General features: G+C 61.1%; 3 protein-coding genes across 9 annotated transcripts in view; 2 read left to right on the forward strand and 1 right to left on the reverse strand.

Moving 5' to 3' along the window:
- TMC4 (transmembrane channel like 4) overlaps positions 1 to 2,340 on the forward strand; it is a 10,999-nt gene extending 8,659 nt beyond the window's left edge. The window contains exons 9-15 of the mRNA XM_011289615.4: positions 4 to 130; positions 387 to 484; positions 730 to 913; positions 1,201 to 1,331; positions 1,434 to 1,589; positions 1,873 to 1,951; positions 2,048 to 2,340. Coding sequence (XP_011287917.3) covers positions 4 to 130; positions 387 to 484; positions 730 to 913; positions 1,201 to 1,331; positions 1,434 to 1,589; positions 1,873 to 1,951; positions 2,048 to 2,116 — 844 coding nt within the window. The 3' untranslated portion in view covers positions 2,117 to 2,340. The remainder of the gene's footprint in view (positions 1 to 3; positions 131 to 386; positions 485 to 729; positions 914 to 1,200; positions 1,332 to 1,433; positions 1,590 to 1,872; positions 1,952 to 2,047) is intronic.
- Positions 781 to 5,640, forward strand: LENG1 (leukocyte receptor cluster member 1). Of its 4 annotated transcripts, XM_011289618.4 has the most exons (6): positions 1,573 to 1,589; positions 1,873 to 1,951; positions 2,649 to 2,827; positions 3,650 to 3,829; positions 4,502 to 4,761; positions 5,351 to 5,640. In XM_011289618.4, the coding sequence occupies exons 3-6, from the start codon at positions 2,696 to 2,698 to the stop codon at positions 5,619 to 5,621; spliced, it is 843 nt and encodes a 280-aa protein (XP_011287920.3). In that variant the 5' UTR covers positions 1,573 to 1,589; positions 1,873 to 1,951; positions 2,649 to 2,695; the 3' UTR covers positions 5,622 to 5,640. The 4 variants fall into 4 exon arrangements, with proteins under 4 accessions (XP_003997587.3, XP_011287918.3, XP_011287920.3 ...); XM_003997538.6 differs by lacking the exons at positions 1,573 to 1,589; positions 1,873 to 1,951 and adding an exon at positions 781 to 913; XM_011289616.4 differs by lacking the exon at positions 1,873 to 1,951 and having other exon boundaries at positions 1,452 to 1,589.
- Positions 5,598 to 19,897, reverse strand: CNOT3 (CCR4-NOT transcription complex subunit 3). 4 transcript variants are annotated; one of them, XM_019819147.3, is made up of 18 exons: positions 19,739 to 19,895; positions 15,713 to 15,787; positions 15,532 to 15,599; positions 15,225 to 15,299; positions 15,012 to 15,101; positions 14,758 to 14,886; positions 14,563 to 14,658; positions 13,374 to 13,596; positions 13,146 to 13,279; positions 12,780 to 12,836; positions 11,342 to 11,708; positions 11,138 to 11,261; positions 10,280 to 10,478; positions 8,673 to 8,772; positions 8,390 to 8,588; positions 7,994 to 8,126; positions 7,291 to 7,416; positions 5,598 to 5,945 (listed from the first exon to the last, which is right to left on the reverse strand). In XM_019819147.3, the coding sequence occupies exons 2-18, from the start codon at positions 15,735 to 15,737 to the stop codon at positions 5,847 to 5,849; spliced, it is 2,244 nt and encodes a 747-aa protein (XP_019674706.1). In that variant the 5' UTR covers positions 15,738 to 15,787; positions 19,739 to 19,895; the 3' UTR covers positions 5,598 to 5,846. The 4 variants fall into 4 exon arrangements, 3 of the variants coding, with proteins under 3 accessions (XP_019674706.1, XP_006940944.1, XP_003997490.1); XM_006940882.5 differs by having other exon boundaries at positions 15,713 to 15,790; XM_003997441.6 differs by having other exon boundaries at positions 13,374 to 13,593; positions 15,713 to 15,790; positions 19,739 to 19,894.
- Positions 19,898 to 21,664: the final 1,767 nt, after the last annotated feature.

The following is a 21,664-nucleotide window of genomic DNA, read 5'->3' on the forward strand; positions in this document are numbered from 1 at the left end:
CAGGACCATGTTTCTCCGCCTGGCCTCCCTGCTGGTGTTGCTCTTCTCTCTTTGGAATCAGATCACTTGCGGGGGCAATGCTGAGGCTGAGGAGTGCAAAACCTGTGGCTACAAGTACAAAGAGCTACCGGTGAGAAGGAAAGAGAGGGGCCCCAAACCCTGGGCCCCCCTGAAGGAGAGGAGGAGCTGGGTGGGTCCAGACTCCAGGTTTAAAGTGCTAGAACACCCCTCCTCTTGAGGACATGGGTAGGGATGTTCGAGAAAACTGAGGATCCCCAGAGAAAGGATTGCAAGGATCTCATAGGCTTGCAATTTGGAGACTTGGATGCTTGGCCCTTAGCTTCCTGGGTCCTGAGGTCTTTCTGACCCGTGACTTCTTTCCTCAGTGCTGGGAGACTCGGCTGGGGCAGGAGATGTACAAACTCCTGATCTTTGATCTGCTGACTGGACTGGCTGTCATGCTGCTCATCCAGTTTCCTCGGAAGTGAGAGCCCCGCCCCTCGCTATAGCTCCGCCCCTTTCACAATCCCGCCCAGACACGCAGACCCCGCCCCCTTGTTACCTAGTTCCTTCTGGCCCCGCCCCTACCCCGCCCTGGGCCCCCCCCCCGCCTCTGGGCACACCCCCTCCGGGACTTTGAAAGCTCCTCCCCTCCTCAGACTTGCTCCCTTCTGATTGGTGGGTGGGGCGGTGGAGGCGCCTCTGACTCGGCCCGGCCCCGCCCCTCAGGCTGCTCTGTGGCCTCTGTCCCGGGCCGCTGGGACGCACGGTGGGAACCCAGGAGTTCCAGGTGCCCGACGAGGTGCTGGGACTCATCTACGCGCAGACGGTGGTCTGGGTAGGGAGTTTTTTCTGCCCTTTACTACCTATGCTCAACACCGTCAAGTTCCTGCTACTTTTCTATTTCAAGAAGGTGAGGAGTGTGATGGACTTCTGAGTCCAGGGGGAGGCGGGTTGCGAGGGTCCCCAACCACTAGATCCTGAGAGAGGAGGGGTCTGGAGGACAGACTTCTGGATGTGGGCGGAGGGGTCTAGGGCGTCTTTTCGGTCCGAGGAAAGAAGGGCGCGGACTTCTGGGTCTGATAGCAGCAAAGGTCTAGGGACTTAAGGGGGCACCAGGGACCCAGACTCCTGGATGGTGAGAAAGGACAGGCTAGGGCTCAGATTCTTGTGTCTCAGATTTCCCCCTTCTCCCCCCAGTTCACCCTTTTCTCCACCTGCTCTCCGGCCTCCCGCACCTTTCGGGCCTCCACAGTGAACTTCTTTTTCCCCTTGGTCCTTCTTCTGGGTCTGACCATCTCTGCTGTTCCCGTCCTTTATAGCATCTTCCTGTAAGTGTGAGAGGCGCCTGCCTCTTCCTCCCTCCATCCCTTCGCTGTCATCCAGGATTCTGAATCTTGGCCATCCTTGAGCACTGTCTCTGACTTCTTCAGGATCCCACCTTCTAAGCTGTGTGGCCCCTTCCGAGGTCAGTCGTCCATCTGGGCCAAGATCCCTGAGTCAATTTCCAGTCTCCCTCGGATCACCCAGAACTTTCTCTTTTTCCTGGGGACCCAGGCTTTTGCTGTGCCTCTTCTGCTAATCTCCAGGTGAGCGGGCCCAGACTCCTAGGTCTGAGTTTGTGTATTCTGGGGCCCCCGCTGCCTGTTTCTAAGAGAGGAAGGGGCTGGGGACCCAAATTCCTGAGTCTCAGGAGGAGAGGATGCGGCGTGGACTGGTGGGTCTGAGGGAGGAGGCGGCGGCTGGGGTCCCGGACTCCTGGGTCTGAGGAAGGAGGAGGCTGGGGGTCCAGGTCTCTGGTTTCTAAGGGGCCGTGCATTGAAGATAGTCTGAGAGCGTTTCGGGTGTGGCTTCCATTGCTGTCTCCTCCAGCATCCTGATGGTGTATACCTTGGTCTTGGCTAACTCATATGGACGTCTCATCTCTGAGCTCAAACGCCAGATAGAGACGGTGAGCCAGATCGGGTTCCTGGGAATGGGTCCTGGATATGGAAAGAAACAGTGGGGAGAGGCGTCTCACCTCTACCTCCCTTCACCCTTTACGTAGGAGGCGCAGAATAAGGTCTTCCTGGCACAGCGCGCTGTGGCACTGAGCTCGGCCAGCGGGGCTCTTTGACCTCCCCTACCCTTGCTCAGGACGATGTCCCACTTTCTGACCCAGACCTGCCCCCCCAGACCCTTTGTAAGCCTCCGGCACGTCATCTGTAAAATGGAGGAAGTGGAGAAAACCCATGCCCTTAACAGCCTTGGGATTCGGGGATTCCCAGGACTCTGAAGCTCCCCCACCCTTGGACTCCAGTGAACGTCTCTCTTTTATCAATAAAGATGGCCCAGCTTGCAGAGAGTGGTTTGTAAATTGCATTCTGCAGCGGGGCGGGGGAGGAGTCGGGCGCAAGTCAATCAAGTGAATTGGCCTCGACAAGGCTTGACAGACGTGCCGGCCAATTAGCGGCCGCGTCCGGTAAGCTTCAGCGCGGGGACACGTGATTGGCTCAGAACCCTGGTAGGAGGCGGTCGCTAGGCTACAGCAACCCAAATTCGGGCATCTCAGTCAGCTCTCCTTACGGACTTGGGGGCGTGGCAATCAGCCCAGGCCCAATCCGTAGCTAAAACAGGAACAACAGGGAGGGGCACTCTCTCGCCAATAGGAAGTGGTTGGAGGCGGGCCTGCCAGTGGGTGACCGGCTACGACGCCATGAATATCTTGCCCAAGAAGAGCTGGCACGTCCGGAACAAAGACAATGTCGCCCGTGTGCGGCGTGACGAGGCTCAGGCCCGGGAGGAGGAGAAAGAGCGTGAGCGGAGAGTGCTGCTCGCTCAGCAGGAGGTAAGCCCCGAGCGCGGCCGGAGGGGAGTCCCGGGCCGATCGCGCAGGCGCTTTGGGATTGGCCGGAAGTGGGGGTGGCGCGCAGGCGTGGTGCATCCCGTGAGGTAGGAGGGGTTGGGCGCCGCTGGAGGCGCGTGTCCACCTGTGCCTGTGTCCGCCGTGCGGGGCCCGCCTAGGCCTCCGCTTTGTCTTGGTGTCCCCCACTTGTGTCTTTCGCGAGGCTGAAGAGTGCCTGGTACAGAGTAGCGGCCTGTGAAAAGTGAACCCCTGAGCAGTTCAAGGAAACTCGGACTAGTTTGCCTGCACAACCTCCCTGTTGAGCGTCTACTGTATGCTCGCCCGGTGCAGAGCATTTGACCTGCAGTCTCTCAAGCTGTGGGGCGAGCCCTCTCCCTGCCCTCCCCGCTCCAGGGGCTTTCCGTGTAACTCCTAACCTCCTGCTTATACGTAGTTTTGTTCTTTAGTGAATCTGATCCTTAAAGCTCACTGCACCTCGAGATGGGCTGGGCTTTTAAAATTAACCTATTGGTAGAGATTGCACGCCGTGGTGGATGGAGCCCTGCCTGTGATCCAGATCGCCTGTTGGCATGCTTTGGGCTGTTTGTCTCCACCCGAGATTGGGAACTCTGCTGGTTGACTGTTGGGGAAGGAGGCAACTTACAAACCAGGTGTCCCGCATTCCCCCACGCCCTCCGCGGGCTGGGACAGGTGCCTCTTCTGGACCCCCAGCACTAAGGACCGCGTTTTCTGTGGTCCAGTGTCACACCTATGTGAATCACATCGAGGTTCTCAATGTTGTGCCTGTGACTGACTCTTCCCCAGGCCCGCACAGAATTCCTACGGAAGAAAGCCAGGCGTCAGAACTCACTACCTGAGCTGGAAGCAGCAGAGGCAGGAGCCCCGACTCCCGGCCCTGTGGACCTATTCCGGGAGCTGCTAGAGGAAGGGAAAGGGGTGACCAGAGGCAACAAAGAGTACGAGGAAGAAAAGCGACAGGAGAAAGTAAGTTGGGCTGCCACCTCATGAGTCATGGGTGGGGCTGGGGGCGTCTGTCCTCCCGTGTGACTAACAGGAGTATGGAGTGAGGGTGGGGATTAAGTGAGCTGATAAAGAGGACCCAGAGGGGTCCCGGAACCTAGCACTCAGAAGTGCTGTTTATTGCCATCCAAGCCTGCAGCCACTTGGGAGTGGCTGCTAGTTGCAGACCCATTGGCCTGGCGTCCAGGCCCTGTTGGGGTTTGGGAAGTGTCCAGGAGCTTTGTCGGCGTAAAGCGCATCCTGTCACTCGCGCCTACTCGGGGATTCCCACCCAACTATGAACTTGCCTCCCTCTGTGCCTTGCTTGCTGCTTTGTCTTCAAATTATATCCTCAAAGATGTCTGCCTTTGAACCCTACAGGAGCACCACCTGTCCTTCCCTTCTGTGCTTTTTGTTACTGAACCTGCACTTGTGCCCAGGGCTGGAGGCTCACCTGTGCTGGTCTTTTGTGTCCCTAGAACATAGCAGAGCTGGCTCGTGACCTCTCTCCAGCACCTGTTGGCTAAGCTGGTTCTGCCTTGCCCGGGAGCCTTGGGCGTCCTGGTATCTCCTGTATCCCCTGGTATCCCCGGCGTGGTGGCCTCCCTGCGGGAGCCATTCTTGACATCCGCACCTCCCTATTTTCTGTCCTTTCAGGAGAGGCAGGAGAAAGCTCTGGGGATCCTCACATACCTGGGCCAGAGTGCTGCGGAAGCCCAGACTCAACCACCTTGGTACCAGCTCCCCCCAGGGCGGGGGGCGCCCCCACCTGGCCCAGGTCCAGATGAAAAGATCAAGCAGCGCCTGGACCCTCTGCGGGAGATGCAGAAGCACTTGAAGAAGAAGAGGCGGCACAGTGGTGATGGTGGTCACAGCAGAAAGGGAAAGGAGGGGCCGGACAAGCAGCGGCCGGAAGCGTAAGGAAGCTGGGCGGGCGGCGTCGGGGGCTGGCTGGGCAGAGAGGTGGCCTGGGCACCGTGTCTGGGGGTCTGCAGAGCAGTGAACTTTCAGTCTTGAGTGTGCAGTGGCTTCCAGACACTGCTGTGGTAAATCGAGGGATGTTGCCTCGTTTTCAAGATTTTGCTCCTTCTATGCTAAATAGTAACAGATAAAACCCACAGGCACACAAAGCTCTCGGGGGTCCTTGAGACCAGTTTGAGAACTACGGGGTCACTAAGAGCAGGTTTGTGTCCCTAGGAGGACAAAGCCGTGAGCAGAACTGGCATACAGTCTCTTGTCTTCTACATAAGGGGAAACTGAGGCCCCAGCTGTGCTCATCGTCACAGCTGATTGCTGCTGGGTGCCCCTCCAGATCGAGAGCGCTGCTCTTAAAGATGGGGGTGGTAGGAGCCCACACAGGGGGAGGCTGAGGTCTTAACGCACTGCATGAAGCCAGCTTCCGGCCCGCAGGCACGGGGTCCAGGTGGCAGCTCCTCCTTGGGGGGGGTGGGGGGGCGGGGCACTCTGGGGCCTATGAGCTTTTTAACCAGACTCCTGTGCCCCCAGACGCCCATCCCTGGACCAGCTTCGAGCTGAACGTCTCCGGCGGGAAGCAACAGAGCGTGCTCGGGCAGAGGCCCTGCTGGCCCGAGTGAGGGGCACGGCCCCCTCGGAGGAACAGCCTGTGGAGATGGACGAACGGCGGGGGCGGTACAACTCCCAGTTCAACCCCCAGTGGGCCCGGCGCCCTGCCAACAAGACCCCAGCGCTTACGGACTCCTGGGGGGATAGGAGAGGCCGCAGCTGCCAGCCGTCATATAAAACTATTTATTCATAAATATTTTCCAAAATGAAAATAGGTTTACCAAAAAATGTCCCTCACTGGGGAGGGGAGGAGGGGGCAGCCCTCGCCCCCGGGCCCCCAGGGTGGGGCTGCTTCCTGGGGATGAGGGCTGCCCCATGGCCTGGGGCCTCCCCCAGTCTCCCAGGGCAAGGCCCTCACCTGGGCAGGGGGATCAGCATGCGGGGGGGAGGGGAGGGTGGAGGGGGGGGGGGGCCGGTGTCACTGGAGGTCCCGGTCCTCCAGGTAGCGGTACTCAAAGGTGAAGCCTTCCTTCTTCCGCTGGCCCCACTTCTCGTAGTCAAAGTAGATGTAGGTGCCCTGGCCAGGGGAGAAGGTGGTCAGTGAGTGGACGCAGAGGTGGCTGGGGACCTGGGCTGGACCGACAGACCTAGGGGACAGATCTCAGGGCCAAGGAGGGGCCAGGCACGGGGCCCAGGGCCCTGCATGCACCAGCTGACTCCCTCCACCCTCACCAACCTCTTCTTGGGCAGGAAAGGTCATCCTGCCCACTTTAGAAGAAATGGAGGCACAGAGAAGACGTGCGCTAGAGGCTCGGCCTCGTTTACAAAGTGAACTAGGACTTCTCACGACGGCTGTAGCTTGAGCACTGAGCTGGTGCTTGGTGCTCGAAGTCTGGCCTAGCCTCTAGTCTTCGCAAAACCCTGCGACCGTTCCCCCGTCCTAGAGAATGGAACAGGCTGAGTCCATATCCAGGCACGCCGTCGGGACAGACGTTTTATTGGTGACAGTGCTGGGGTGGGTATTGCTGAAGGATCGATGCCTTGAAAGGTACTTGGAAGGTTACTTGGGACCAAACCAGGATGGGACAGTAAGTCTGGTCAGTGTCAGAGACGCAGTTGGGGGTGGGGGGGGGGAAGCGGGGGACTGGTTCTGAATGAAGGTCTGAACTGCTCAAAGAACCTGAAAGAACGGGGGGTGGGGGGGGGAGGGAGGGGAACCGAGTTCTGAGGACAAGGACCCTGTCAATACTTGGCATCAGGCAAAGATTTGGAAGAAAGCACTGGAACATGGCCTTTAAGTTATTTGAAACAAAGTACACCAGTGATACTTGCTAGGGAGCAGGCACCATTAGGTACTTACAGGTCATTAACTCATTTAATCCTTGTAACAACTGTGTAACGTGGGTGTGTTAACCCCATTTTTACACGTAAGGAAATGGAGACTGGTTCAAATGACTTGCCCAAAGTCACCTAGCTAGAGCCATGTAGTCTGGCCCCAGTGGTGTGCAAGTGGGGGTTTCCAGTTATCAGAACATAGGAAAGTCGCTAAATAAAATGGTTTCCCCATCCGTGTTTGCTAGTGAGCCCCCGCTCTGCCCCGTGTGGGGGGACAGGAGGGGAAGGAGACCGACCGTCGAGCGCCCTGTGTGAAGCGACCTGTGCTCGGAGGTGGGAGAAGCCACACGTGCCACCGTGCCTGAGCAGGTGCCCGGCAGAGGCATGGACCTTGGGGCTGGGAAAGGCTCCCCTCCGGGCAGACGGTTAGGCTGGGCCCTGAGGGGTGACGAGCCAGTGGCGGGCAGGATGAAGAGGACAGTGGTCCAGGTGGAGGTGAGGGCCCCCGGGACAGAGCTGGCTGCAGGTGAGGGTGTGGGAGGGGGGCCGGCCCGCAGGCAGGGCGGGGCACAGGGAGGGGCCCTCACCTGCTCAAACTCATCAGTGATGGTCTTGGGCTCCTCATGCCTCTGGAACCACATCATGTACTTGGTGTGGAATCGCCAGGACTGCTTCTTCAGGGCCTTGGCTGCCAGGTACTGTGCCTTCGTGCCCTGGGGGAGGAAGGGTGCAGCCGGGGATCAGGGGGCCCCCAAGCCGGTGGGGGCGAGGGGCACAGAGCATCGGGGCTGACCCCGGGCCCCGCCGAAGACCGAAGTTGGGCTGGATGGGGCGGACGGGGATGGGCTGGGGCACGGAACATACCAATGCTGGTCAGGAGGAGGAAATGGCTTTCAGAGAGGCTTTGAGAAGGAAGAGAAACTAATGCGTGAGGAGCTGAGAGGAGGCGGTCTGGAAAGGTCCCCCAGAAGGGATGCAGGGGGGGGTTATGGCAACTCCCTGGGGTCATGCAAAGTGGCCTCCAGGGAGCAGTGTGAGGCCAGGAGACTGAACTGGGGGCCCCCCTGCAGTGGCCCAACCTAGCCCCCCACCCCAAGGCGGACATATCTGTGCTGCAGTGGGAGCGGGGACAGGTTTGCCTCGGGGAGGGACAGGACTGAGGGATGGGGAGGGGGTGCGGTCCCAGGGGCCGCAGAGGGGCACCCACCTCACCCCTCCAGCCCGAGGGGGGACGGCGGCGGTGGCGGCGAAGCCGGGGGGCCCGAGGCTGCCCCGGGGGCCCTGCTGTACCTCCAGATAGTAGAAGATGAAGAAGAGGGTCTCGGTGGACAGGCGCTGGTAGAACTCCACGGTGTCCGAATGTGGGGGTGGCATCTGGTGGTGGTAGGGGGGCGTCGGGCAGGGGTTCCGAGGGAGGTACTGCCTGTGGAGGAGCAGGAAGACTAGTTGCAGTGCCCAGCAGTCCCTGCCGTCTCAGGGGTGGGTGCAAACCCAGACCCCCCCCAACCTCAGGTGAATGGGAGCTTCTTGGGCACCTGGTCACCCCAACAGTGAACTCCTCAGCCCTGCCCCCCACAGTGGACAGCCCCAAGTTGGGTGCCCAGTAGTGAGGAGGACCACCAGCAAGCTTTACTCAACCTCTCAGGACCGGGGAACCTGATCCCCACTATGGCCGCCGCCCCTCACCGGATGCGCTCGGAGTCTGAGGGGTGGGGCATGTGATGCCAGGCGGCCTCCTCCATGGCCTGCTGGTACAGCTGCTCCTTGGTGAGGGGTACGGGCCCCAGTGGACACACCCCCAGTGACAGTGGGATGTTCACTTCCGATAGCTGGAGGGGTGGTTGGGCTGAGGCTGGAGGCGCGGACGTGCTGCTCAAGATGATGTCTGTGGGGAGGGGAGGGCAGGGTGAGGCCGGTGTGGGGCCTGCCCTTCCTCATCACACCCCCCCTACCTCGCCCAGACCCTCACCTCGCTCGGTTAGGTGCAGCGTTGGCACGGGGTCCTCGATGCCGGAGCTGATGGCTGCCCGCTCTGCCATGGACTTGAGAGAGCTCAGAGGCTCGGGAGCCTGGGGAGAGGGGAGAGCTGGTACGCCACTTGCCGACTCTGCAGGAGGCTCGCTCACCGAGCAAAGGCCCCCCGCCGCCCCTAGCCCTGAGGTGGGGATCCACCAACAGAAGTGCCCAGTGAGTGTGGCCTCTGCTGTGCACAGGGACACCCGGCAGCACGCCCTTCTCCAAGTGTGCCCACTCCCAAGTGGCGCTGCTGAGGGGCGGGGTCTGCACCCACCCACCCTGCCTCTGGCCAGTGTAGGACCAGGGTCAGTCTCCTGCCGCCTCTGGAAACTCCACTCCTCACTCGCTGGTTAACAGGCTGGCCCAATGCCACACTGGGGCAGGTTCTGACCCGCAGTCCGCCTGCTCCTCCCCACTGCCCGGTCACCAGGCCTGGGGTGCGGGCCCTGAATGTCCCTGTCCTCTCCCACCCTCTCCCTCCATCCTGTTCTCAGTAGCCCCAGAGGGACCTTCCCAGCCATATCCTTTTTTGTCCCTTCTCTCGTCAGAACCCAGTGTATTTTTTCAACACCCTAAAATCTACTGATCCCTTTTCTCCAAAAAGATGCTCACTCCGTGAATTTCCCAGCCAGAGTACGTCTGAAGCGAGAGTGCTTGCTCTGGGCCAGGGCCACAAGCCATTCCAAGAGCTTCAGTAGGATACCGAGCCTTTCAGAGCCCCCTCGTATTTGGGGGTTTCTCCAGATGAAAGTGCACAAGGCAGTGTGGGACTTGGACTCTTTGTGGAACTGAGATTAATTAAATGCACCAGCCCAGGAAGTCACTTCTGTACCTTGCTCCCATTTCAGACCTAGGGGCTCAGGACCCCACTGCCCTCCCCATGGACACCCTGCCACCACAGCCTTGCAGCCAGCCTCCTTTCCCCACTACTGCGGAGCCTTTGTGCTGATGTCAGCCCCTCCTAGAACTCTGGCACAGGAGAACCCCTCCTTCCTCCATTAACCTTTCCCATTCTGGGTCCCTGGAGATCTGTCCCCTTTAGAGATGTGCCCCCCGAGGCCTTGCTGGGATATCTTCCCCAGATCAAGTCAGAGGCACCTATGTGGGGCCACAGCACCCTCTGCCCCCCCCCCCCCCTTACAGTCACATGAGGCTTCCAGCACAGAAGGTGGGACCTGGGTGCATTCACCCAGCATGAAGCATGGCCCAGAGCGGATGTCAGTAAAGGAGGGTAGTGAGCTAGATGGTGGGGTGTGTGAAGGAGTGAGGACTGGGGACAGAGATGGTGGGGGGGGGGGAACCCAGAGAGCACAAGCGCAAGTACAACCAGGAGCAGAAGAGAGAGTTGGCAGGCCCTGAGGGCAGGATGGTGGAAGAGCCCCGAGAAAAGGGGAAGGTGCAGGGGGCAGGGAAAGACCTGGAGAAAAAGCAAGCAGGCGAAGGGGAAAGAAAGCCAGAGCTACACAGAGTGAGGGACAGGGCAGGGAGACCTGCAGGAAGGGGACAGTGAACACCTACAGGGAAGACAACAGCGTCAGGACACAGAAGCTTGGGGCCCACCTTGATCTCCGGGGCGGTGCTGAACTGTGGGGGTCCATTGAGCAGGGCGCCAGCTGCCTTGGCCTCGCTGAAGCTGGGTGTCGGAGAACTGGGGGGGTTCACAGGAAGCGGCACCAGGAGGCTGGGACCCCCTGTGTTGTTCCCTGAGCCTGGAGCCACACCCCCAGCCCCTGTTGGGGCTGCCGCACTGGGTTCCTTCCTGGGAAGGGGAGAAGGGGAGAGGACTCAGGGGACAGGAGTGACTGATGGTCAGGGGAGGGAGTCAAAAAAAAAAAGGGGGAGGGAGAAAGCCCAGAAGGTGGGGACCCATAAGGGCGTCCAGTCCTGGGGGTCAGTTCCCCTCTAAGAGCCACAGAGCTGGGGAGCCTGGATTCTTGGGGGCCCTAACACAGGCCGTGTGGCTGAGGGTTCACCAGCAAACACACAGTCTTGTGCAGTGGTCCATGGAAGAGGGGGGTGTGGGCAGGGAGCGTTCCACCCACGGAACAGAATGCCCCCCACTTGGGGCTGCCCGTCTAGAGCCTGGCAGTCAAGCAGACCCAGGGAGCAGGTCTTGCCTGTGTCCCTCGAAGATCAGAATCTTTCTGGGGCAATCTTCTGAGACAGGGACCCACAGCAAAGGTTTGGCCTGAGAACTGGAGCCACAGCCCCCTCCGGGGAGTCGGGAAGGCCCGGTGCGGGTCACAGAGAAGGGATTGTGTGGGGACTCCAGGAACAATCCTAAATACCCAAGGCATGCCTGGAACGCTGCATAGGGCACAGCCCGGGGACTGATGTTGGAGGGACGTGGGGACCAGCACCCAAGTAGGTGGAAGAGGTCCCGGCAGGCCAGGGCAAGGATAGAAGCTAGACACTCACGTGGTACTGGGAGGGGGGTTGTGGGGGCCAGACGGGGGGCCCAGGGCCTGGCTGCTGGCACTGTTGCCCCCACTGCTGCCGAGAGCCACCTCGGCCGGGCTGTCTGCCACCACCGAGCTGTAACCTGGGGGAAGGAAGGAAGGAAGGGGGAGTGACAACGGGCCACCCCAGGGCCACCCCACCCCCCACAGCCCCCCTGCTTACTGGTGGCACCGTTCTGCTTGCCGGTGCCTGCCCCTCCGCTGCTGTTGCTGCTGCCTCCGCCGCCCCCTCCCCCACCGGGCTGGACGCTGGGGGGCCGGGGCTGAGTGGTGCTGGACCCACTGGGGGCCGGTGGGGCCACAGCCTGGGCATAGGGGGCGGGGGTGCCTGAATTGTGGCTGGGAGCTGGGCTGGCCTTGGGACCCAGGGCACTTGAGGGCGCTGCTGGCGTGGAGGCCCCGTTGTTGCCAGGGGCGGTGCTCAGGGCGGAGGCGGCGGGCGGGGGGCCAGACGGGTAGCTGGGCGGCACAGCTGGGGACTGAGGGTGCTGGCTGCTGTGGACGGGCTTGGAGCCATTTTTGGCTGGAGACTGTGGGTGGGGGAGAAGAGGATCAGGACCCAGTGGCCCGGCAGGTCCGCCAGGCCTCCCGCACACAGCCCTCCCCCAAGCTGGGCTCCAGGGTCCTCGCTGGGCCCCCAGCTGTCCCCTCCTGTGACCTGACGCTCCAGGCTGCAATCACCACCTTCATGCCGAGAACACTGGCATTCTAGCCCACACCAGCATCCCACACCCCGTGTGGACGCCTCTGCACAACATCCCACAGGGCTGCCACGGCCTGCGCATCAGGGAGACGAACCCGCTGACAGACTAAGTCTGATGACAGGGGAGAAACTAACGAATGCACTCAGTATGAGACCAGCTGGACCCAACTACAAGTCCAAGAGAAGGAGAAAAAACAGCCTAGAACTGGCCAGTAATTCTGAATGTCACCCAAAAGGTCAGAAAAGCAACTTGAGGGGCCACCGCTGACCCCCACCCCAGAAAGTAGAGGAATGAAGTGCCCAGGGCACACCCCGCAGCCAAGCTATTTGCCAGGCAAGTGCTACGGGCCAACCAGCACTCCAGTCCTCAGGTGGGGACCACCCTGGCATCTCGCATGCCACACATCAAGGGGTCTTGAGACCAACTCCCTCCTGGTCCCTCGAGTCCTACACAAGCCTCATCAGTGACAAGCCACCAGGCTCCTGCCTGACCGCCTCCTGATGAGAGCAGTGCTTCCTACAGTGTGTGCTCTGGCCCCGTGCTGGCGGGGTGGGGGGTGGGGGGTGGGGAGGGGCTCACTCGGGGAGGACAGAAATCCCGTCAATAGCACAGCCAAGGCTTGTGACGAGGCCCACGGAAACCTGTTCGATTTCAGACCTATCGCCTCTCCAGCCTGTTGGCTCTACAAGGTGGGGGTCCCTCAGCCTGACCCAGCTGGACCTCCAGCCACCTGCAAGCTTTTGGTGTTGACTCACCCGGGTCACCTGCCCCTTCCTACCCCAGACAAACCTACATCCTCCTCTAACGCACAGGGCGGGTGCCACATGCCATCCCCTCAGTCCACATTCACACTGGCCCTCCTCAGGGCTTGAGAACCAACGACAGAGTCACACCCACCTGGCTGACTTCACTGTCCGTGGAGCGCCCCCTCTTCTTGTCATCCTCAGAGTTTTCCTGAAGGAGGGGAGGCGCCCTTGGAAACCCGTGTCACCTCTAGGCCCCAACCAACCCTCCCCGGGCCGTTCCAGCACCTGTGCCCTTAACCTCACTGGGGAACCCAGGGTCCTAGTCTCCTGGGAGCCTCTTCCAGACCCAGGAGCCCCTCTCCTTAGGGAATCCAGCCCTGGATCCCTGCCCAAGCTGCCCTGCTGCCAGGCCTCCACCGCTGGCCAGGGACCCCACTAACCCTCTATGGCCCTACGGCCTGGATCCAGGACATCTGGACCCCACCCCCTCCCGCACGCCGTGTTCCCGCGTCCTCACTGTGGTGCAGTTGGCCGGGCTGGGTGGGATGGGAGAGCTGGAGGTGGTGGAGGTGGGTGTGCTGCTGGACTGGTTGAAGATCTCATCCTCCATGTGACTGTGGCTGGGGGGGGAGGTGGCGACCAGCGCCTGTGCTGTGGGGGCAGGGGGGGGCGTGCTTAACAAGCTGGGACGCCCCCCCACCCGGCCCTCACTGCCCCGTGCCCACGGGCCGGCCCCGGGCCTCACGAATGTCCTCGAGGTCCAGGTCGTCATAGAGAAACTCGTTCTCCTCGAAGTCGGGGTCCTGGGACGAGTCAACATAGTACTCGACGTCGTCCTTGATCTTGCGGATGGCATCCACGAGGATGGAGTCATTGTCCAGCATGCGCAGGATGGTCTCCAGCATGCGCACGTGGTAGCGATGTTTCTCGATGTGCCGCTTCAGGCCCTCGATCCGGTCCTGCTTCTGCTGGCGAGCCCAGGGCCAGGCTCAGGGGCTGCACGGCTCCTGCCCAGGCCCCTCCTGCCCCCACAGAACCTGTCCTCAGTCCCCGACCCCCGGAGAGACCCAGAGGCTCTGCTCCAGCCCCTCCTGACACAGGCAGTGTGAAGTCCACCCACCCTCTGACGTATGAGAGGCGCAGGGACCCCCAGCTCCCACCCAAACATCCCTGGAAACCTCTAGAAGACCAGGCAGGCCTGTGCTTCCCTACAATGCGGCCCTGACAGCCCAGATCTCTCAAATGCAGCATATCCCACACCCCCCATCTCGCTCTAAGGATAATAACAATGCCCAATTAGGGGGGACTTGCCGAATGCGACCGTGATCACCTTTGTAACGGTCTATTATCACACCTGCCCACCCTATGCATACACCCAAGGGAATCCAGAGTTGGCAGCTCAGTTCCTCCTCAGGCTTCTGGTCTCTATCCTCCAGCACCTCCACAAAGACCTACTGTGTCACCCCTCTAAGCTCCAGCTTCCTAAACAGCTCGGTCTCAGACACCCAAATGTAGTGCACCTCCCACTGCCCCCCACCCCCGGACCCAGCTCTCCGTTCCCTGTACTTCATGTGCCAACAAGTACACATGGTTTGCATCCCCCTGAACCCACACCCCACAATCTGGAGTCTGTGAATATGGGCCCCTAGATCTGGCTTTGTCCTCGACTGCTCTCCTCGGGCCAAAGGAGCGGCTCCCGCGTCCCACCTTGCCTCCGCCTACCATCTCGGCCCTCGGCACCCTGCATGTCCATCCACTCTCTTGCCTGGTCTGCGACCCCAGACCCCAGCGCGTGCTCCCTCAAACCACTCCTCCTTTTCATGGCACCACTGTTTGCGGAGGCGGGACCCCTGAGGCTGCCTCCCCTCCACATGCCACTCTCCCCAATTCGCCAGCCCCTCTCTGCCCTCTGGACGCAGGGTCCCCCCACTCACATCCTTGTCACCCTTCTTTTTGCGTGTCTGCACCGACAGGGACTCCACTTCACTCTCAAACTGGTCCACCTGCATGTTTAGGGTGTCGATGGTATTCTGCATGGGGGGAGGGAGTGGAAAGGCAGGTGGTCAGCCAGAGACCCCACAGTTGCCCGGTGACCAGGGCCCTGCAGCCACTTCTCCACCCGGACTCACCGTGAGCCACTGGCCAACCTCCTCTTTCTCCTTCTGGGCGGGGTCCACCTTCTGTGCCAGGCCCAGGCCCTCCTTGCTGTAGGCTTTGGTCTTGGTCTCTCGCTCCACAACTTTGAACCGTTCCATTTGCTGTGGAGAGCATGGTTGGCAGGGGTTCCAAGAAACCCTCCTCTTCCCAGGACTCCCAGGGACCCAGGAATCCAGCCACCTCCCCCCCCGCCCCCCACCTCAGGTACCCAGCTTTGGGCTCCTACCGTCTCAATGAGTTTGCGGTTGTCTATGAGCTGCCTCTTGTCCTTGATCTCGTTGGACGCTACCCATGTCTTGATCTGGTCCCTCAGCCGCTGCAGGTGGGAAAAATCACGACGGTCACACTGCCTCAGGACGTGGTTACTGAGGCTGCCAGCCCCTCCTCCCTGTTCCCTCTGCCCTTAGGACACAGAAATCCAGGTCCCCAGTCCCCTCACTTGAAGCTTCTTAATCTCCTTCTTTAGGTCAGCCTCATACTTCTCTTTCTGGTTCGCGTTGGCTGCATTGTGGAGCTGAGGAATGAAGAGAACACAGGTGTCAGTGTGGGACTTGCTGTCCTCATGCCCACTCCAGCGGCAAAGCTCCAGTCTCTGAGGGCTGGGGACTGTGGGGACACCCCCTAAGCCATCTCAGAGCTGCTTCTTAGGTCCTCAGCACCTGGACCCACAATCCCTCTCCCTGGCCCATGCCTAGAGATCCAGAACCTTTTCCCGTGCTCTCCTTCCTGGAGACCCAGATTTGTACCTTCTGCCAAATGTCTTCGAACTGCTCCACGCCCTCGGACACCTTCTTGAGGCAGCGATCAATCTCACCTGGCAGGGGAGGAAGGAAGGCTGTTAGCATCCTGCCCGGGCAGCAGGCATCCAAGGAGCTGTGAGGACAGCGAGCACGTGGCCACGCAGGCAGTGGGCAGTCAACCCAGTACCTTGGAGTTTGCGCTTGTCCGCCATCTTCCCTGCCCTACAGACGCACTCTCTTCATACTCTCCTGGAGACGGACGCTGCTGAGAGATAAGGAAGGAACACAGGTATTCTCTGGCTGGTCCATCAGAGAGACACGAAAGACACTGGGAACAGCAGGGCGTGGGGGATGGTAAAGGGAAGACGCGTTTACAGTGTAACGACTGAGACCAGGCCAAGTTCCACTTATGCAGCCTCAACAGCCCAGCATGGGGGGCTGAATGAACGTTCTGGAAGAAACGTTCCACCAGAACACTCTGGAAGTTTGTGGAAACAAGGAAGCAGACATACTTTTTGTGTAACTCTCACCCAGGCAGTGAAAAATTGCTGGAGCACAGAACACCTTCTCCCCAGGTGACACTCCAGAAGATGGTTTAGGGCAGGAAAAAGTCAAGCAGCACATCGCTGAGTGCTGGGGATGAAGGCACGGGGCCTGGAGGCCACCCTCCCACAGCGGGGCAGGGCACACGGGTGACTAGAGTCCTGACACCAGAGAAGCTACCCCTCAGACAGGTCAGAAGAGAGTCTGCAGGAAGAAGAGCCTGATGCCGTCTGTGCATGAACTGTAAGGGATGGAGGGGAAGCACCAGGGGTGGGAAATGCCTGCCATTAGGAAGAACTACTTCCCCCCCCATTAGGAAGAGTTACCCTCCCCACCCCCCCCCCCCCATCGTGACAGGGCTGGGACCAAGCAGAAGAGGGCCTCACGGCACCAAGTTTACTCCAGAGCAGGAGACGATGCTCCTGACCCAACGCCAATGCCGAGACTTAGTCGTATGGGAGCAGAAGACCACAAGAGTGCCCGGAAATGAGTGAGGTCTCACAGAGACAAGGGTGAGGGGCCTCCGCTGTGAGGCAGCGATCTGCGCATGCAAGTACATATTGGATGCGCTGGTAACGCAGACACAGGGAAACACAAACCTCTAGGACGTGTGCCCAGTACCTAGAGATAGGGCTATCTTCACCCTCAAAGTACACGACACGCAGAAGACAGAGCTCCAAGAGGAGTCACCAGGAGCTCTGGCCCAGGGGGAAACCAGAGCTGAGAGCCCAACACCAAGACCAACGGAGATCCAGGGGGTCTCCCGCACTGCCCGAGATCACCCCCTAGAAATGGGGCCTGACTGAAAAGCAAGGCTCCCTGAGATAGGGGGGCTCCCACTCTACAGGCCCAGGGCAGGGGGCCCCAGAGCAGCCTGGACTAAACCCAGGACTGAGCCTCAAACCACGGGGAGGCCATACCAGGAGGGTCCCTGCCCACCGGGAAGGACTGGTCTCAGGAACAGTACTTCCCAGCCAACAGCACTTCCTGCAGTGGATCTGTGCTGCCCATGCCACTGGACACGGAGAACGTGGCTCGTGCACCGAACAAGTGGAATCTTTCATTTGTATTTCAACTGTTTCAATCACACACAGCTGGTAGCTCCCGGTGGGACGGTGTACCAGAGAGCACGCTCTGGAACCAGAGGCCCTGAGCTGGTACCAGCACGGTCCACAGGGGCCCACTGTGGACAGCGGGGGCTGTGACACCTTAGACCTGAGGGAGCACCAGTCTCCTGGAAGGGCCCACCAAGAGAAGAACAACACCCCGGGCCCAGGCCCAGCTACCACACTGAGGTGGGGCCCAGTCCCCACACAGAGAAATGCCAGCTCCAGGGCAAGGCAGCCAGAAAAAGGACGGAGGAGACAGTTGCACAGAGGGGACTCAAAGCCTTTGATCTGGGAGCTCAGGACAGAGCCAGGACTCCCAACACAGAAATGCCTCTTCCCACCTGGGATCAGGGACAGGGACGTTAACACAGGAGTTTGCACCCCTGCCTCCGGTCCAGAGGGAGGGAACCCCTACCTTCTATCCCTACACGAGGCACTCCACACCGAGGGGTTGGGACACCTGGCTCAATGGGGAGGTGATACCCCTAAAAGGGGAACAGCCTGGCAGCAAGAAGTCCTGCAGGAGTCAGAAGCAAGGTGCCAGGGGGACAAGAGCCCCAGCCTGGGGAGGTGAGGTCTCAGATCCTCAAGCGGGGAACAGCTGAGGTCCAGAGAAGACAACACCAGGTCTGGGGGAGGCGCCACGGGCCCAGGGTACCTGCACCCCCTAGACAGGGCGGATACAACGGGGGCAGGAGCCCCTCCCTCTAAAGAGAGACCCCACTTCAAGATACCTTCGGTCCCCCAGCAAAGGACCAGAGAGAAAGAAAGCCTGGGCCCTGAAGCGGAGGTGCCACCATGGAGAAGTTCCATTCTTAAAGGGCTGGGAGCCCCACTGCTCTTGGGGGGACCCAGCAAGACCCCGCAGCAAAAGGTGGCCGAGACAGGGGGCAGCTCAGGTACCGAAGAGCCTGCGTGCTCATGGCGAGGGGTCTTCAACAAGACGGGGGAACCTGGGAACCAGTCTCTGTCCACGAGAGCAGATCCCCTCGAGGAGCAGTGTGCCAGACGCCCAGGGGGGCCAGCAGCCATGTCAATGAGGGACACAACTGATGGAGGAGAGCCCCTGAGACCTGACCTCGGGAAGAGGATGCAGTCACACACAGGCCTGGCAGGGACCACACAGGAGGGGTGGAAGGCCTAGTCCTGGGAGCTGACACCGGGGGATGTGGGGGGGATCCCTAACCCTGGGGGCTGTCATGTGCCCCCAAGCAGAGGCTTCCCACTGAGCCAGGAGCTCGGCCACTGGGAGGTGATGCTGGAGGGCCATCCTCACCGAGCACCTGACACTGTGGAGGAAGGACGTGTTAGGTCCTGGGGTGGAGGTACTTATCTGCCCACTGGGAGGCCCAACACCAAGGATGGGGGGGCCTGGGAACCCCACTGTGGAAAGCTGCCCACAGCGGGGTCTCTCCCCCCACCACACGGAATCACGTCTCAGCCGAGAACAGAAACCTTGGTCCCCCACAGCGAGACCCCATTGACAAGTGCACCAACACCTGAGAGGCAGGAACCTCGACCCTGGGGGGTGGGCGGGGGCAGCGCTGAGAAAGTTTCCTGCCCCTGGAGCCCCTGGAGGACAGAACACAATCCCAGCCAGCACAGCCCACGTGTCACAGCACAGGAACCTCACATCTAGGAAGCTATTCCTCCGAGTGTGGGAGCGGGGAGGGCGAACCCCGGATCCCATCAAGTTCACACACTCGCGGCCAGGGGACCCAACACAAGCACCAAGGGGGGCGGGACCCCAGCCTTCTGGAAGGACTTATGTGAACGGGGGACAGAAGACTCAGACGTAGCAGCAGCAGCAAAGGGACACGCTGGGGGCAGTCCCCAAAGAGCGGGGGCGTCAATGCTGGGGGAGGGGACAGCCCTGTTCGGAGAAGCTGGCACTGCTTAGAATCAGGGGTGCTTGCACTGCCAGGGGCAGGACACCGTCTGCAACCCGGCGAAGGCAGGAGCTTTGGAAGGTGTCACCAAGCCGCGAGGAGGCTAAGTGGGAGTGACACCACAGGCCGGGGGCTCGGGGCCACAGCACCAGCGGCGGACACGCAGCCTGCCCCGAGCAGGTACCGCTCAGGACAGCCCTGACCCCCGTAGACTTCTCGCCGCAGGGGAAACTTTGGGGGCGCGCAGGGGGCCGGGCCCCGGGAACGGAGCCCCCCGCCCCGCCCGCGGGCCTGGCTCGGGGTTGGGGGGCCCGACCCCCAAGTGAGGGCGGCCGCCTCGCCCAGGAGGGGCTGCGGCCGAGGGGGGCGGGCACCCGCGGCCGGGGCGCGCCCGTCCCCGCGGCGAGGGGCCGAGGCCGACGCGGAGGGGGCGGCCCCGCGCACCCGCACCCCCGCGGAGGAGCCCGGCGCCGCCGCGGGGCGCGGAGGGGGCGCGAGCACCGGCGGGCACCGGGGCCGCCCCGGTCGGGAGCCCGCGCCGGGGGCCCGTGGGGGGTCGGCCATGTCGCGACAGGCGGCGGTGGCGCCGGGGCGGGAGGCGGCGGGGAGGGCGGTGGTGGCGCCGGGGGAGGAGGGGAAGGGGTCCGGCCCAGTCGAGCCTGACGCTCTCACCACAGGAGCTGGCGCCGCCGCTGAGGAGCGTATCGCGACAGGCGGGGGAGGCGAGCGCCCGCCGCCTTTTTCTCGCGCCCCGGGCCCGGGCGCTATCGCGATAGCGGCGCGAAGCGGAAGTGGGGTGGGGGGAAGTGGGCCCGGGGTTGTTCTGACGACGGGGTCGGGGCTCAAGGGAGGCCGCGGCGTCTGCCGATGGCTCCGCGGAAGCTGACCGGGCCGGTCCAAGATGGCGGCGGCGGAGGAGGCCTCCCTCCTCTCTTCTCGTCTCTGGCGCCGACCCGCCCCCGAGCCCCGAACGGAGGCCTATGATTGCTCCTGCGGCACGTCGCTCTTGCCCCTCGGACGCGCTCTATTGGCTCTTGGCAGGGATGCAGCCGGCCCCCTCTTGCCGAATGGGCAAGCTCTCCAAGGCGCGGCGTTCGATTGGCCTCCCGCGCAGACTGCTAGGATTGGCTCTGGTTTTCTTCCCCGCTCCTCCTCCTCCCCGCCTCAGGGCACAACACGCCAGCGCGAGGGCCCGTGCGTCAATCAAGAGACCATTGGCGTGCTGATTGGATACACCCGCCCCCCTCTCCTAAACTAATTGGTCGGGGGGAGGAGCTAGGCTGATCAGGGGCGGGAAGTCGTCCGTCAAGTTTAGAGCCATTTTTAATTGGTTCTGAGGGGATATTCGACCCCGCAGCCATTGGTTGGCTCCGGAAGTAGGCGGGGAAAGCGGAGGAAGGCATGGAGCGTGGGCGTTAAAGGCCGAGCACCTAATGAGAGAGAGACAGGTACCTTCAAGCAGGGGCCGAGCTGGAGCCGTCTGCCACTCAAAACAGCCCTGGGGCCACCGGGGAGGAGCTGGGCAAGAGGGCCCACCCCCTTCCCCTCGTTGGCCCTGGCCGTTGCCATTCGCCCCAGCGTATCGTGCAACGCCGAGAGGGGGTTGGTACCCGCCCCTGAGGCGTGTGAAACGGGGCGTAGCAGGCAGCGTCGACTCCTGGACACATCCTTCCGCATCCCTTGTGTCCCAGCTGCGTCGTCTTCCTGCAAGTGTCTGTTGGGCATATCTCTGAGTCTCTGTACGGTGAACGGAGGGAAGGAAGCAGTGGCCAGTGCCCCAAGTCACTGGCACCTCGCATACCCATGGCAGGGGCATGGCGTTTCTGTCCTGCCTCGGCCTAGTTGTGCGGTTACTGTGGGGCACTGTCCTCCGCAGCCCGCTTCCTCGGTGTTGTGGGTACGCTGCAGAAGGGACAGAGGGGGCTACCCCGTCCTCTCCCGCTCTCTGCTCTGCGCTCCAGCGGCGAAGACTTGCCGACCTCGCGTGCAGGATCCACTTTTGCACTTCTACCGTCGTTTCCACGATAATTCCAGTTTGCCCTTCCGGGGTTTGCATTCGCAGAAGTACAGTGACTTGTTTGCTGAATGAATACGAAGGATGAAGTGTGGTTGACGACTCGGTAGGCAGTGGTACCCGAACCACCCACGAGGTATTTGCTCCGGGTCACATAGTCAATACATAAAAAAGATAAACCCAAGGAAGATGCAATTAAGAGCCGCATCTGAATCATCTGACAAGGGGAGATGACTAAAAATGCAGTGGTCTTAGGCCCACACGGACCTGAGGAGTGAAGCCTAGAGATCTGCGCTTTTACACACTTCCCTGGGTGATTCCCATGCTTACTGGGGTTTGAGAGTCATTCATCAAGAGCTTCGCTCTTCAAAGTGTGGCCCTTGGATGGAGCAGGGCCTCTCAGAGGTCTTGGGAACCATTTGAAGACTTGCTAAAATGCAGATTCTGGTTCAGGAGATCCCAGATTCTGGTTTTTGACAAGTTTCCACGTGATGCTGATGGTCCACACTTGGCACTTTTGAGTAGCAAGGATTCAGATCAGTGGTTCTCAAACTCAGCTGCAATTAGAATCACCTGGGTGGCTT

The sequence above is a fragment of the Felis catus genome, chromosome E2, assembly GCF_018350175.1.
Source record: "Felis catus isolate Fca126 chromosome E2, F.catus_Fca126_mat1.0, whole genome shotgun sequence".
Lineage (NCBI taxonomy): Eukaryota > Metazoa > Chordata > Mammalia > Carnivora > Felidae > Felis > Felis catus.